The sequence below is a fragment of the Epinephelus moara genome, chromosome 22 (assembly GCF_006386435.1).
Source record: "Epinephelus moara isolate mb chromosome 22, YSFRI_EMoa_1.0, whole genome shotgun sequence".
In the NCBI taxonomy this organism is placed as follows: domain Eukaryota; kingdom Metazoa; phylum Chordata; class Actinopteri; order Perciformes; family Serranidae; genus Epinephelus; species Epinephelus moara.
Genome location: NC_065527.1, coordinates 31,252,576 through 31,268,922, shown reverse-complemented (window position 1 = coordinate 31,268,922; position 16,347 = coordinate 31,252,576). Strand labels below are relative to the sequence as shown.

The 16,347-nt window shown below is 42.9% G+C and overlaps 3 protein-coding genes across 4 annotated transcripts in view; 1 reads left to right on the top strand and 2 right to left on the bottom strand.

Moving 5' to 3' along the window:
• The window catches only part of LOC126383953 (LIM/homeobox protein Awh-like), a 19,378-nt gene extending 17,340 nt beyond the window's left edge, over positions 1–2,038 (bottom strand). For both annotated transcript variants that reach the window (XM_050034728.1, XM_050034727.1), the window contains exon 1: positions 1,836–2,038. The gene's annotated coding sequence lies outside the window, so the exon portion shown is untranslated. The remainder of the gene's footprint in view (positions 1–1,835) is intronic.
• The window catches only part of LOC126383971 (collagen alpha-1(XIV) chain-like), an 849,933-nt gene that overhangs the window by 454,645 nt on the left and 378,941 nt on the right, over positions 1–16,347 (top strand). The window lies entirely within an intron of this gene.
• On the bottom strand, positions 10,733–16,344 carry LOC126384268 (tenascin-R-like; the record flags this gene model as incomplete). Its single annotated transcript, XM_050035229.1, has 7 exons — positions 10,733–11,535; positions 12,388–12,551; positions 12,677–12,832; positions 13,120–13,216; positions 14,390–14,541; positions 14,633–14,765; positions 16,318–16,344. Coding segments are annotated over 7 exons (816 nt in total), but the record flags the coding sequence as incomplete, so codon positions are not given.

Here is a 16,347-nt window from a genome sequence, read left to right as displayed (position 1 = left end):
TAGTGACTCTTAGAAATAGTCGCTATTCCTCCTCCTTGACCCGACGTCTGCGGGGAGTTAAAATAGCAGCAATCATCGGGTAAAAGTTCTGTGAAAGCACTGGACTCACCAACAGTCAGCCACGTCTCAGTCACACAGAGAAAATCCAATCCTCAGGAAGTCAGGAAATCCTTCAGGATAAACATTTTGTTCGCTAGCCATCTAGCATTTACCAGCCCAATCCTGGCAGGAGCCGGCGGGTCCACGGCGTTAGCTGTCCGGGGAGCCACACACAGAGGCCGCAGGTTGTGCAGATTCACCCCGCGCCAGCGGGGACGAGGAGAGCGGCTGAGGAAGGGGGCGGAGTGAAGATTGTCCCTCGCTGCGGGGAGAGAGGAGAGGGCTCCCCCGGAGGTCGGCCTCTTGTACCCGGTCCCTCTCCTCCACACTTCGACTTATTTTCATTGTGCCGATGGTGGCTTGGAAAACCGCCCCTAACTATGTCACACGGGCAGAAGGGAAGGCGGCCGGAGCTTGGCCTCTTTCCCCCTGTTCACCCTTCTCCCCATATCCACACTTAGACTTTTTTTCACCCTGCCAACAGTGGAGCTTATATTCATTGCGCCGATGGTGGCTTGGAAAACCCCCCCAAACTGTGTCACACGGGCAGAAGGGAAGGCGGCCGGAGCTCAGCCGGTCCCCTTCTCCACACTTTGACTTATTTTATCCTACTTGGTTCTATTTCTCCCTCTCTGGGAGCCTGGGCTCACGGCGCAGCAGCCCACCACATCCATCCACCCCTCCCTCCCTCGCAGCCCCGCACATATACTCTCGAGCCTCGGCGCCTCTACTTGACCAACTAACCTAAATACTATAAACACACTACTAACTGTAAACCTACACTAAAATACACTATGCTAACAATATAATTCGATAAATTACTAGCTATTCTCTCTGCTCTACTACTCTCTCTGCTCTGATCCAACCTACTCGCTATTAGTTTGATAACTGCGGACAGAATGCTTTTATAGTAAGGGGAGGAGTAAAGGGAGGAGGGCAGGTTTAGCGTGGATGATTAGTGACGTCATTCGCCTCGAAAAAGAGTCATTCGCCTCCAGTGTAATGTAATGTAAATTCAAATGTAGTAACCAGGTTTCAAGCTGTAGAGGGCACTCCATACCACATTTTTAAAATAAAATGTAGATTTTCAACAGTTTGCACTAAACTGTCAAGATTTTGAGCAGGATGAGTCAGTAACACTACTATACAACCAGAAACAATGATAATCAGCTGAAAAAAATGGTTTTAGGGTTTAGTTACTCTTTAAATATGTATGTTGTAAAATGTTATTATAGCTATTTTATCGATTTTTTTTAAATCATTATGAATATATATTTATTTATTCCTCTTATCAATTTTATTTGTTATTGTTCTGTCTTAAATATAATTTACGATCTAGCTTTCGGTCTAGCTTTTATGTACCTGTATCGTTATTGTTGGTATTACTGATTTAGCTTTTAAATCTATTTTACCGTCATCATTTTTATTGTTTTGTCTTTGTAATCTATTTTATCTCGTTGTCAGTCATCTGTGAAGGACTTTGAATTGCGCTAACCTGTGTTAAAGGTGCTATACAAATAAAAATTGACTGATGAATTTACAAACTGTAGGCCAGATGTTGACAACAAATCAAATTCCTCCTCTTTTTCTTGACATCAGACCTGAGGACTTTTCAATGACTATCAATTTCCAATGGTGAAATTAATTGATGAATGAAGTACAAGTGTGCAGTTAGTCCGTACAGAGTCACATCATTCACTATTTTTATCCAGGTAGGATGATGAGTAAAAGCTTACCTTGTCTCTTGTTGGGAGACTCCTAGTTGGTTTCCACTGAGCAGCTCCGTACGAACCCTTCAGACGATGCCAGAAGATCTCACCTGCACCGTGAAGTCCTGTGGGAGAAACAAACTTCTGGTGGTTCTCCTGAATGTTTCCTTTATCCTCTTGATCTTTGGCAGATTTTTCTCCCCGCCAGTCGCCAACCTCTCACTACTCCAGGTGTCTCTGCAGCCTCCTGTCTTGTGGTTTTGGGATCAGTTTCCACTCTGTGAGCGCTGACCTGAGATCTGCTTCCACCCCATCCTCCACCAATCACAGTCACAGCTTCTGAACTGACAGCAGGATAAAAAGCACCTGTCCCTCCGGCCTGTCCCAGGTGGCATCCCGCCACTCCTGTAAACAAAACGTCCAGGTGGCTCAGAGAGCAGGTAGAGACTGATCTGATTGGCCACCCGGTGAGCAGATGGGTGGGCTGCCCCCCCGGGACCAATTAAAAGGGTGTTTAAAAGGACGTCTGGGATATGCATTCAAGCATGAAAAGACAACGGCAAGAGGCCTACTTTTCCCTCGATCCCTCGGCTGCATTTGGACCAAGCTGGTTTCTTCCATGTGACTGTTTCTCCTGTTAAACACAGAGAGGCAACATGAGATTAAATCTTTGCTTGTGTCCAAAATGAGACTTTAGAAATAGAATAAAACAAATCTGCCTGTTTATTCAAAGTAAACTGTTTTCATTCACATGCAGGAAGACGTTAGAAGCACTACAAATCAATAGAGTGGGCAGAGGAACATGATATTTTTCATAAATGATCTGCTTCATTTAGTGCTGTATGAATATAGTGACAGTTTCAGCAAATATGAAAAAATATATATTTTTAATAAAAATGAACAACTACAGCTTTAAAGTGTGCAAAAGTCTAATTAGGTTGGATGGAATGAGAAGTGGATGGGTACAAGAAGCACAGGACTTTGACTATCTGTTGCAGTGTTTGTGCCACTACAGCTGGGAGGTTTTTTAGCGACATCTGTGACTTATACCCAACCATAACCAAATCGTTTTCTTGCCTAAACATAACTGCAAACCCCATTCTGCAACAAGATACAGAGCAAAAGGCGGCCCCCTGATATCATTATGGTAACGCTGGGGCTTCTGCCCAAGTGTCAAAAAATGACGAGATGGGATAAGATGACACTGTGAGGAAACGTAGTAACCCAAAAATCTGTAAATAGGCCTAATGAACATAATTGGTCTCCCAACTTTGCAAAATTATAGCCTCTCAAGCTCCGGACATTAACCCATCCCGGTGTTTCCTCCGCAGCCTCCACTTCACCCAGCTTCACTCAGCTGCCCGATAAACCCGCTGCTTCTTCCCACTTTAACCTGAAGCGATGTTTTAGCCTAGTGGGCAGCCCGCGAGCCAGCTGCCCGCTAGGCTAAAACATCGCTCTCACTCGTGGAGAAGAGGAGGAACGTTAGTGTTAGCTCCCGGTGTTAGCACTAGCCGAGTCGGCTGCCACCGGCTACTGGAGTAACTTAACAGCTATGGAGCGCTTCTACCAGCTCCTCTAGTCACTGAGCCTCGCCTCCATCTCAGCAAATATATTACATTTATTACAGGTACCATCATCACTGAAGTAGACAGGGGAATAGCTAAACACAGCAGAGACCGAGACATCGCTAACTGCTAGACGAGGCGAGTGGGGGGTGGAGAGCAGAGGTAGGGGGTGGAGTGGCTTATGACACACTTTGTTTTGGTCTACAGGCAGTGCACAACAGCAAACCTAGCGGTGAAACGATTTCGCTTTTTGCCCCTTTAAACATATGAAATAATGAACTTCCATATCTGCTCTTTGTCCATGTGATCAAACATGAAGATGGTGAAAGCCGTAGCACAATGACTCAAGACATAAGACACAATGATTACACTGACAACTTTTTTCGAGTAACTACTAACAAGAACACAACAACTAAGCAAACATCTTTCAATGAGGTCATTTCAGCTGTGTGTGTGTGTGTGTGTGTGTGTATGGCGTGTCACTGGAACAACAGCCCCGCCCCCCTGCTCTCCACTCACACAGCAGGCAGCCAGGGTGAGCGACACAGATCTCTCATCTTCAGGGAGAATAGCGAAAATTATGATACAATGACGGATAATTGACGGAGTTGGTGAGATAATTGTGCAAGATAACGTTTATCTTGTAAAAAAATAAAAAAATAAAATAAAAAAATATATCGTTCAATACCGGAGTTCAGTACCCATCCCTAATCCAGAGAGGGATTGGTCAAGGACACTGATGGTGCGCAGGTGTCTGAGGCCTCCCGAAAAAGATTTTTTCGGGATGGAACTCTACAATTGTGGTGTTAACTTTTCAGGAAGAGGGTCTCCCTGAGCGAGTATTGTTAGGGTGCTTGTCCTTCTGCATGCAGAGGAGTTAGGAGATGTGGAAAGTGTGGGGGTGAGCACGAGATCTCTGATTGTAAGGAGAAGGATGTTAAATGTGGTACGTGTGGTGGAGGGCACATTGCTGGAAGTCGTGAGTGTGAGCAGTACAAGCAGGCAGCAAGAGTGCAGCAATATGGGGAATTAAATAGAGGAGTGTCTTATGCTGAGGCTGTCAAGCAGGTAGCAAAGTGTGGTGAGGAAGGTGAAGTGAGGAGGAGAGAAGGAGGAGGCCCCTCTATTGTAAACTGTGGAACGGATGATTCAGTGGTGGTGAGTAGGGCAGTGTCATGTATACATTTAACCTTTGCATCAGGTGAGTTAGCAAGGTGTGACCAATGGGATCTCATGGATCGGTACACAATGGGGAGCGATCACTTCTCCATATTAAGTCGATGTGGGTGAGGGAGAGTGATGTGAGGGGCCTTAACCTACATAAAGCAGAGTGGGACAAGTTTTGAGAGATGCTCTTGACAGACTTGGGAGATGTTGGAAGTGAGGGTGGTGTACAGGAATGGAGCGACTCTTTGTGCTCTGTAGTGAGAGGAGCGGCAGAAAAGTCGAGCCCAAATAAGGGGAACAGGAAAGAGAGGAAATTGGTACCGTGGTGGAATAAGGCTTGCACTGAGGCAGTGCGGGCTCGCAATAGAGCGTACAGACAGCTTAGGAGAAGCCCCTACGAGCAGTGGGCTATTGAGTATGAGAGGCTGTGGGCAGAGGCCAGGAAGGTTATTAAAGGGGCCAAGAAGGAAGGTTTGCATAGGTTTTGTGGCACCTTAGGTATAGAAACTACTGTCAAGCAAGTGTGGAATATGATTCACAGAATGGCTGGGATCAATAGGAGTCTGCCTTTTCCTGTCCTGGTGGAGGGAAATTCAGAGGTTGTGAGCAACAGGGGGAAAGCTGACCTGTTAGTAAGGACGTTTCAAAGGGTGCACAGTACCAGCAATCTGGTGGCAGTAGAAAAGCTGAGGAGGAGGGAAATGCTTGAAATAAATGCAGATATCAGTGATGGGATCAATGTATTTTCTCTATGTAAGAGTTGAAGGGTGCAGTAGGGTGAGGACGTAACACTGCTCCTGGGTGGGATGGTCTGGGGTATGAGATCTTTAAGCACATGGATGATCTGGCTCTGGAGGAGATGCTAGCTTTGATAAATACAGTGTGGGACCAAGGACATCTCCCTGTTGAGTGGAAACATGCAGTGATTATTCTGATCTTAAAACCTGGGAAGGACGCAGGCTGCCCTGGTTCTTATAGGCCAATCGCCCTCACAGCAGTCATGTGTAAGATTATGGAAAGAATGGTTACTGACTGGCTTGTGCATAGGTTAGAGCAGAGGGGGTATTTTTCGCCATTTCAAAGTGGGTTTAGACTTGGTTTTGCAAAGATGGACTCAGTTCTGGAGCTAGATAGAGATGCTAAGAGAGAGCTTTAGTAAATAAGGAGGTGGTTGTTAGCGTCTTCCTAGCTATAGAGAGGGCATATGATGTGCTGTGGAAAGAGGGCTTGGTAATTAAAGCTATGGTCTACGTTTAGAAAGATTGATCATTATTATTAGCATCATTTAGATGGTGGTTATGGTCCAATAGTGCTAGCTACACAATGTGAAGAGCAAAAGGAACCAAAAAAATCCATTCTCTCTGGCGGCTGCAGGCCTGCAAAGAAATTGACCAATCACAGCCATCCGGTCCGCATGGGAGTTACTCCTTGCTCAAATTTGCACTCTCTCTCTCTTACCCTCCGTCCAATCCCCTCGTTCCATTTTGACACTCCTCTGCTCCTCGTCCCAACCCCCCTCCACATTTGAAAGTACGAGCGGTTTGTAAGGACCTGAGCGATTCAGCTACACAAGTTTCAATATGGAAAATAAAGAGAGCGACAGCAGCAAGCGGCCTCTGCTTGCCCCACCAGCAAAGGCCGAAAGGAAGCACAAGTCTGCCTCTGAAAAGGCAGAAACGAAGAAGAAATGCGACAAATTGAGGGCTCAAAGCAGAGTAAACATCGGGTCATCCTTTGACCGATGGAGAAAGCTCCGGCAAGATCTGGGCCTGAAAAGTGATGCTGATACAGCAGAGTTTTTGTTGAACAGGTAATATTCCATTTTTATTGTGGATGTTGTGACATAGATAACTGTATGCCAATGCTGGCTTATGACTGTGAAAGCTGCCGTTAGTTATTGTGTGGTTAGATGGCGTCAAAACATTTTTTGTATGCAATATTGTCAACACTTGTTTACTTGTTCGACGGAGACGTTAGCCTTATTTTTAGCATTGTAAGCTAAAATTGCTATCATGTTTACACATTGTCACATCAGCGTGTTTATTTGCTTGAGGCTGCTGAACTATGTTGTCATTATTAAAGTAAATAACGTTATCATTGATGTCCGTCTACAAGTTTTTGACGGTCAAAAGACTAACAAATGCTGACGTCTTTATATTGTAAGCTAAGCTGGTGGGCGGTGTCATTAGGAGGCTCCGAGGGGAGGGGGACACAAGCTCGAAGGGGAGGGATCATGGAGTACAGAGGGAGGGGTGTGTGCTTTTTCAAATCTTTCTCATCGTCTTTCTAAACGTAGACCATAGCTTTAAGTTGTACAAGGCAGGGATTCGGGGCAGGATGCTGAACTGGGTCCAAGACTTTTTGAGATCCAGGTCCATACAGGTAAGAGTGGGGGGCAGTGTGTCTGACATGCTTAATGTAGATAATGGAACCCCACAGGGCAGTGTGATCAGCCCTGTCCTCTTCAATATAATGGTAAATGACGAAGTTGGAGAGAGGTTTGGTAGATCGCTTTTTGCTGATGATGGAGCAATATGGAAAAGGGGCCACAATGTTGGGTATCTGATGAAGCAGATGCAGAGTGCCTTGGATGAGGTGCAAGCTTGGGCTGATAAGTGGGGGTTCAGGTTGTCTGTGGCGAAGACGAAATATGTTGTTTTTGGCAGAAAGAGGAGAGTACAGAATCAGGGGCTTAAGGTAGAGCCTCTGGAAAGAGTCAAGGTCTTTAAAGGAAATGGCCACTTAAGAATGAAAATACAGACAGTGCTTACTCACCCTCATGCCGACAAGAAGTCAAGTATAGTTTTTTAATCCACAAAACTTGTTCGGGGTAACGGAGGGTAACAGCCAGCCGGATTTTTCCATTAACTTGAAGTGCATGAAACCCACATTTTGAAAATGTAATAAAACTCCACTAATGCGTTTCAAAAATGTCAGAACGGCTCATCCGTCGTAATCCAAGTGCCCTGAAGCCGCGGCATGCAAAATTGATTTTAACTTTAACTTTTATATAGGGTCTACTGTATTGAGAAGGGATGCTGTTCTAAACATTATTATTACTTTTAATATAATTATCAAATACATTTGACCATGCCGGTTCCATTTATGTGTTACAACAGTAAAATTGACTGCAACCTTGTTGCCCCCCCCCCCCTCCTTTTGAGAAATATTTCTGTTTATTGTCCCCCCCAACAATGAAATGGAATTTCCGCCCTTGCTCGTACGCTGCCAATATCAAGGCCCATCTCTGAATCCTGGCTGCCGCAAACAATGGGATGGCTTTGCTCTCTCCCAAGAGATCCAGCAATGGTTTGTGGTCAGTCACAATAGTGCAATGTTTGCCAAACAGGTATTGGTGGAATATTTTTAAGGACGAAAATTATGGTTAGTGCATCTTTCTCAAATTGAGAATAACCCCGTTCTGCTGATGACAATGATCGTGACATGTAGCCGATTGGTTTGTTCGTGCCATCTGGAAAATGCTCCTACACTATAAGGTGATGTATTACAGGACAAATATAGAGACTGTGTGTCATCAAAGTGCACTAGCAATTGCTCTGACTGCAGGCATGTTTTGGCTTTAAATGCCTGGCTCTGACGTTTCCCCCATCTCCACAGGGCTCCCTTTCTCAAAAACTCATGTAGCGGCTCCAGCATGGTGGAGACGTTGGGCAGGAACCTGCAGGAATAATTGTGCATACCCAGGAAGGATTTCAACTGTGTCTGATTGGTTGGCTCTGGTGCGTTTACCAGAGCCTTGTCAGCGACTGGATGGATTCCCTTGTAGTTGATTTGATAACCCAGCTACACCACCTCTGATGCCATGAAGACGCACTTGTCTCTACTCTGACAAAGCCCTGCTGCTGAGAGTCTCCCCAGTACTGCCCCCAGGTTCTGCAGATGGCTTGTATCGTCATTTCCAGTCACCAGAATGTCATCCACTCTGACCACTACTTGGGGAAGGTTATCCATGGTGCGCTGAAATATGCTTGGGGCCGGTGACACCCTGTAAGGCAGCCTCGTGTACTGGTGCAGGCTGCGGTGTGTGCATATGGTGGTGAACTTCTTGGATTGTTCATCCAATGGGAGCTGCTGGTAGGCCTGAGACATGTCCAATTTTGTACAGCCAACAAATCCCCCTCCACAGCTAATTGCTGCAGCTCTGCTACATTCTTAGCCACGGTTTCCATTGATGTTGCTAGCCAGAGTCAGTACATTATCAGATTCTGACAACTCTGACATCTTAGGATGCGGTCATCATTATTGCCGCACACTTATCTGTCCCTCAGCAACATCAGACACCTGGTACAGTAGCTTCTAACTCTGCATAACGTCTGCTTAACATTAGGTTAACGTATCTAATTGAAATTAGCTCCACCTTTACAGCTGCAACATATAAAAATAAACATTAATAATTATGATCAAATACCGCAATATGTATATTATTCTGGAATCGACCATTGAGCGCAATTCATACTTGTGCTTCGAGTTCTTTTGAGTATATTTTTACACTGAGTGTATCTGTTTGCACTTGAGTACAAATTTGAATGCAGGACTTATTGGAGAGCATTGGAGAGATCAAATACTTCCACCACTTCAGAGAATGTCAGGTTCATGTCAAACGTAAATGTTTTGGATGGGGCACCATCTTGTGAGGGCGTGTTGTCATAACAGAGCATGTACCTCAAAGATGGTGCCCCCATCTCACACACAGGATGTACTTTCCTCCAAAATATTTAATGCTATGTAGTCCTAGCAGCCTAATATGCAGCTTTCAATTTAATCATCATATACTTTTTGGAGAGCAACTTAAAAAGTGAAATAGAAAATGAAAAAATTTACAAAGAGACATCACAGAGGAACCAACAAAACTCTCCATCACTCAACTGCTTGTTTCCAGGGTTTTAATAATAGTTTGTGTACTGAAGGTGCATCTGATAAATAAGATATTATGACTAAATCTACTAGCCTATTACATTTCACCTAATACTACATCTTATGCCTCATTCTGCACTATACGGTTATGTTACACTGTCTTGTCACATAATTTATTATAGTTCTATTTTTAATATTAATATAAATACAGATAACACTAAGTATCATTACATTATCACAGATATTATTCTGGTGTATACCTTTTACATTGATAGTATACTCACTGCTACTTACCCGTTGAGGCCCACATCTATTTGAAACTTACCAGTTGTACCCATTCCTGATTAAATGTAGACAAACACTGTATTTCCCAGCACCTTAAACCATAAACTGTATCATAGCAAACACTTTTGGTGGGAAAATGGTAATACTGTAAGACACAGTCTACCTCATTCCAAGTTCAAGTAACATACTGTCTTCCACTGACCCCCCCCCCCAGCTCTCTTTTGGACCAGTTTCACCATTTTTCCAAAAGTGGTGAAATTAAAGTATTTAAAGTAAATAAGTAAATAAAAAGAATACATATGATTGAGTGGGATTTTTTTTTTGAATGTTGGAAAAACACAAGTGATTTGAAGGGCCTCACTTATTCACAAAAAAAGACCCCATCACTAAGCCATGACATGACCCTGCTCAGTTTCTTCATATGTAAATATAAAAAAACCAATGACCAATGTCATAAATATTAAAAATTTTCAAGATCACCACTTTCTTACTGTGCAGAAATGTATAAAAGCATTGGTTTTCATGTCAGTTTCATGTCAATAAAATACATTTTTTGGATGCATATTTTAATAGCATAAAATTATTGTTGCCTCAGTCTATAGACTTTGTCAGCATTATTGGTGACAGTTGCAAGCGATTGCAATTTTTTAACGTTTTTACAAAATTCTCATTTGTGTGTGAAAAAATCAATGCTCACATTACAGAGGGTTAATCATACCATGTCAATTCACCTCATAACTTTGTCCTTAATTGTTTTTTTTATAGTTTTTTTTTACTTCTATTCTTATGCTAGTTGTACATAACTCTTATTTTATTTATTCTTATTTTTTACTTTGCTATTTATCTGTTCTTATTCCTGTCTATGTGCTGCCATAACACCTGAATTTCCCCTCCCCCTCATCATATCTAATATATCTTGTAGCAAACAGCAGGTGGTGCTGTTGAACTATAAAGCAGAGCTGAATTATGAGGCGCTTAATTCACAGGCTTCAAATAGCAAACCAGATCCTTTGTTTGGTTTTATTTCAGATGAACTCAATCAGAAATACATTCTTGGAGAACTTGTCACGTTGAAAAAACAAACAAACCTGTAAATCCTCCCCTTTTTAAGTCCCACAGGATGAAGTCAACCATACATCAAGCTCAAAACAATCATTTATTTCCTGAATAGTAAACATTCTGGAGACAAGGTTTCTGCTTGACCAGCACCAAATGATAAAATAATGATTCTATATTTTACTGCATGTTTAACTCTTTGGCGACTGGCTGATATTTATTTACATCAAAAACAATGAAAAAGTTGCTGTTTTGGTCCATTAAACTTGACAAAAAAGGTTAAAGTGCTGCAAACATCAGCTACATGTACACCTGTAAAGTGATTCTGCATTATATGTGAAGTTTCAGGTGTCTCAGAATATTGCATGGGTTGATGGGGAGGTGGTTTTGTAATGTGGGTGAACTGACCCTTTAAATATAGAGGAGCTAGGAGCAGCCCTGCTTTAAAAAGATGCTAAAAAAACTGTACAATCTACAGTAACATACTGATAACTGACCTCTATACACATGAAAAAATACGTCTTCATCTCCTCAGAAGTGAGAGCAAGGCTCCCTGTTCAAAATTATTGTATGTTTGAATGCGTGTGTGTGTTCAAGTGTGTGTGTGTTTGTGTGTCTGCACATGTATGTACACATTGCTGTCCATCCTGCATTGTGTGTTTAGCAGTTCATTATCCTCTGTTTCATCCTCATCCTCTGAAGGCTGCTGGTCTCATCTTCATCTCAGTGAATGGGATGGAAAAATCTTTTCCTCTCCAGGTGGTCCAGATTACACCCTGACACACACACACACACACACACACACACACACACACACACACACACACACACACACACACACAGAAAGTCACACTGATGTCAGACAGGATACTAAATGTGTGTTCATACATACAGAAAATTATGTTTTCTTTAGTGTATAATCACCTGCAGTAAAGAATTGTCGTGTTTATAATGAGCCGTTAAAATCTATACAGGGACCAGGTTCTCGTCTATGAAGATCACCAGTAAGTGTTAAACATTTAGAGGGACTAGCGGTGAATTGCAGATTGCAGCCAGCTAAAACTTCTAATTTCTTCAGTGTTTATTGTTCAGGAGGTTTTTACCAGGAGGTGAAGTATCAGCAGAGGTCTCTTCCTCTCCAAAACAAACTAACCCGGTGATTACACACTAAAGACAACACACTTATATTCTACTCCTGCCAATATATCCCCCTAATGTTAATCTATTTGTAATGTCTCAAAGTTCCACTCTGATAGGGTAAATCGCGATGAAAGTTTGTCCAATTAAACAAACAAAAAAAATAAAAACAAATACATATTTGATACAATTCTAAAAGTTCTGTTTATTAATATAAGTTAGCTAGCTAAATCTGGGTTACTCACAGAGCCAAGGCTAACTTGGCTCAGAAATTTTCACCCTGTTATATCAATATTAACTAATCCATGCTGAGACTAGTCAGTACTTTTTCTGACGGTTAAACATGCCACTATTCTATATAACGCAAAAATCATTGAAAATTAAAATACAACACACCAAAGTTTGATTAACTGAATGCAAATATCCATCACTTCAGTAGTAACATGTAATTTATGTGTATTTAACTGAACAGGCCTGTGTGACGACGTTACCTGGTGTTTGACGCTGATGCCGTAGAGGCCGTTGAGGTTCGCTTCATGGCAGTTCTTGTACCACCAGCCTCCTCGGTACGACATGGCACAGCGTGTGATGAAGGGCGCCAGATCCCGGTCTTTGGTGGAGAAAATCCGCTGGTTGTGATAACTGAGAGAGTCACCTGAGACCATGAACAGTAGAGGAGACACGAGGATGAGAGGTGTCTTTAAAGAACAAAAGTCCAGAGTGGCTTGTTTTTCCCTTAGTTTTTCCCTTAGAAGATGTCAAGCCCTCGTTTCCTCTCACCTGCAGTGCCGCTGTATCCACCCACAGTCAGTTTGTAGTTCCTCTTCGCCACCTCGAATGTCGAGTATTTGGCATACGCCGCATCATTTTTGTCTTGCAGGTCAACACGCAGAATCATCCTGGTCATCGCTGTCAGGTTGTGGAGGGCCTCGAGGCCTGAAGAAGTTAATCAGTTTAGTCTAAAAAACATGTCTTCCTGTTTGGAACGAATTGGTTTAATATTGACTGACTTTTTTTAAAGTCTTTGGAATAAGAAGAAGTAAAACACTAAAATAAAAGCATGGATTATGTTGTAGCACCAAACAATATGTCCACATTTTCTGCTACTTGGCTGATGAGCCTGTTAACTTTCAACCCCTCTTTTTTTGGACAGGAATCGTGCTGTGAACACAACAGTGACTGTATATTCTCAAAATGTTTCAGCATGATGACGAGTCTCTCACCGAGCCAAAACTCTCCGCTCAGACTACCAAATCCTTTAGTGTAGTCCTTCCACCCTCTGAAGAAATTCTCAGAGCCGTCCTTCCTTCTCTGGAAGACCTGCAGACAGAGAACACATGGACCAGGTTCCTCACAGAAAAACCTTAAAAAAACCTGAGACTGGGACCACATAGTCAACCCAATCTTCAGAATTAATGTTAGCATTGTACCTTTCTGCAAATCACAGTGATGTTACATTTGTACATTATTCTGTAGCAGATTTGATAAAACTTTACATTTCAACAATGCTGTGGTAAATGTAAGGCACAAAAATACTTGCCTACCAGCTGACTTTGAGTGAGAGGCAGGGTACACCCTGGACAAGTTGCCAGACTATCACAGGGCTGACACATGGAGACAGACAACCATTCACGCCCACATTCACACCTATGGGCAATTTAGAGTCACCAATTAACCTATCCCCCACCTGCATGTCTTCGGACTGTGGGAGGAAGCTGGAGAACCCGGAGAACGCCCATGCTGAATTTAGGAGAACATGCAAACTCCACACAGAAGGGCTCCCCCACCCCGGGAGTTCCAACAAGGAACCCTCTTGCTGTGAGGTGACAATGCTAACCGCTGTACCACCATGCCGACAACTTCAATAAAGTATAATAAGTAAAATTTAGTTAAGTAACTAGTGGGCGTTCGTGTCAAATTTAAAGTACATTTGCTTTAATGTTTTAAAGCCTGTTTTTTCACTAACACAAAATAGCGTCATGATTATTACAGTAAACCATAGCTGTTAAATGCACAGTGCTTACCAAGCTAGCAGCTAGGGTTAGTGTTAGCTCCATCCTCTTGTCTAATTAGGGTGTTCTGGCTCTAAAATGTCAAGATGGCGATGGCAAAAATGCTAAACTCAAGGCTTAAAAACAAGAGTCAGCAAACCAATGGGTGACGTCATGGTGGCTATGTCCATTATTTTATACAACCTATGGTATTGTCCACACAGCCATCCAAACCTCAACATTACTATTAGTACATTAAAATCATTAACATTAATAACATTATTAAAAGGAAAAGCAGCAAATCTTCACAACTAAAGCTGTGAGATGAGTGTAGTAGATCAAAAAGAACAATATTTCCCTCTGTAATAGGAGAAGTAGAGGGTGGTATGAGTAAAAGTAAGCCAAAATATGAATACATCAAATTTGTACTTGAGTACAGTACTTAAGTATATGTACTCATTCCTTCACTGCAATTAATTGTCTGTCAGTGCTTTCACTGTACCGTCCAGCCTCCTCCGTCTGTCTCCATGTCGCAGAAAACCATCATCGGTGTCCCAAGTTTCCCTTGTGGGAAGATCTCCACTTCGCCCGATGTCCGGATGCCATTCAGCAGCTCCTGAGAGCAGTCTGTGGGGAAGGGGAACCTCAGGGTGCCTGAGGAAGAGGAAGGAGTAGGAAGTGGGACTTTAACTCTTCATCAGTTAATCTCCATGACACAGTAATATAATCTGGTGGAAGCTGTTACCGGTGGTGAAGTCAGTGGAGATGGCGGAAGTGTATCGGCCTCCTCCCTCTGCCTGCAGCTGCACTGTGTACTTTGAGCCGGGATGAAGTTTCGTCAGGTTGTACTCTGTTAGCGAGGCGTCCACAATTACTTCCTGTGAGGGAGAAGAAGCACAAAGATGAGAGATGGTCAACAGTTGTTAAACCCAACTGAGACATATAAAAAACATTATATACTGTATGTAGATACATATTCTATTCTATTCTATTCTATTCTATTCTATTCTATTCTATTCTATAAAATACATAACTTGAATGCAGGACTTCACTTGAACTTTGAATGCAGGACTTTTACTTGTCATGGAGTATTTTTTCATTCATTTATTGGTACTTTTACTTAAAGCTGGGGTAGGCAGATTTATTTTGTACAAAACTCACTCCAGAATAATTTGAGCATATTGTGATTCAAGTGGTCTTAGAGAAAACTGGACTTCTGGCCTTCTCTTGGCTCTGTTTTCAGGCTCTAGAAAATCTAACCCCTGACTGAAGACTTTGACCAATCACAGGTCCTTTCAGAGAAAGGATGTTCCTATTGGCTGTTTTACAAATGCAGATCTGTGTGCACATCCCCTTGGATGGTGAAAGGCTGATTCAATGGTGGAGAATCCTGCAAAGGAAGTTGCTATTCTAGCATTGGCAGTGACTGCCTACACTGCAAAGCAACCCAAAAAAAGGAAGATGATGAAGAGAGAGATGAAGAGAAAATATTGCTAATACTCTAGCCTTCTGCCAACCAGAGCTAAAGACTCAAGGCTGTGGCTCCAAGTTCACATTTATGTTGGTAATGTTAGCTAAAGTCTCAAATCACAGTCGGCCTCACTCCCAACCGCTACAGACCCCCTTGCTGGGAGGAGAGCGGGCAGCAGCTCCAAAGATGGACCCCAGTCAGCAGCTGCAGCAACTCAAATCCAGCCAGCACAAACCTGACTTCCATGAGACCAGATAGCCCTGACTCCCCATTGGAGCAGTAAACTTTCTGTTGCTGCTGTTACACAAGTTAAACCTTGCACTGCTGCTGGCCACCTGGACTGGGGGTTTGCACCACCCGAATTCGAGCATCTTCAGTTGTCCACTGAAGGTTTGTCTCAGAGCAGCTGCTCCCTCCCAACAAGGAAGCAGTCCACAGCAGCAGGGGACAGGGTGGAGGGACTGTGGAGTGGCTAGCAACTAATTCTTGTCTCATTTGTGGTCTGATGAACAGAAAGTAGGGCAAGGAGGGGCTGAGTGAGTGATCTGTGTGCAACTTGACAAATTAGATGAAATAAATCAATGTATGGGAAACAGTAGGTCAATGTATGAAGCGTGTGCATATGCCTGTGGTCCTCTAGTGGGAGGGGCTTAGGACAGAAAGGGGAGAGCTGCAGGAGGAGGGGGTATTTTTAAATTCTGACATTTTATTCTTTCTTTTCATTTCATTTTTTCTTCATTCTTTTTTTCCCCCCCAGATTTCTACCTTCCCCAGATTTAGGTAGGAATTTAAGCACAGGACTTTTACTTGTAGTGGAGTATTTTTTCATGTATTGGTACTTGTACTTAAGTAAAAGGTAAGAGCACCATCACCACCGCTTGTGATGACAGCAGGTATACGTTGTAATCACAGGTTTGTTTTTAAAAATACTGAGTGAAAAAGTCAAACACTCTTCTCACCTTCAGTTCTTGACCGTCGGTCTGATAGGT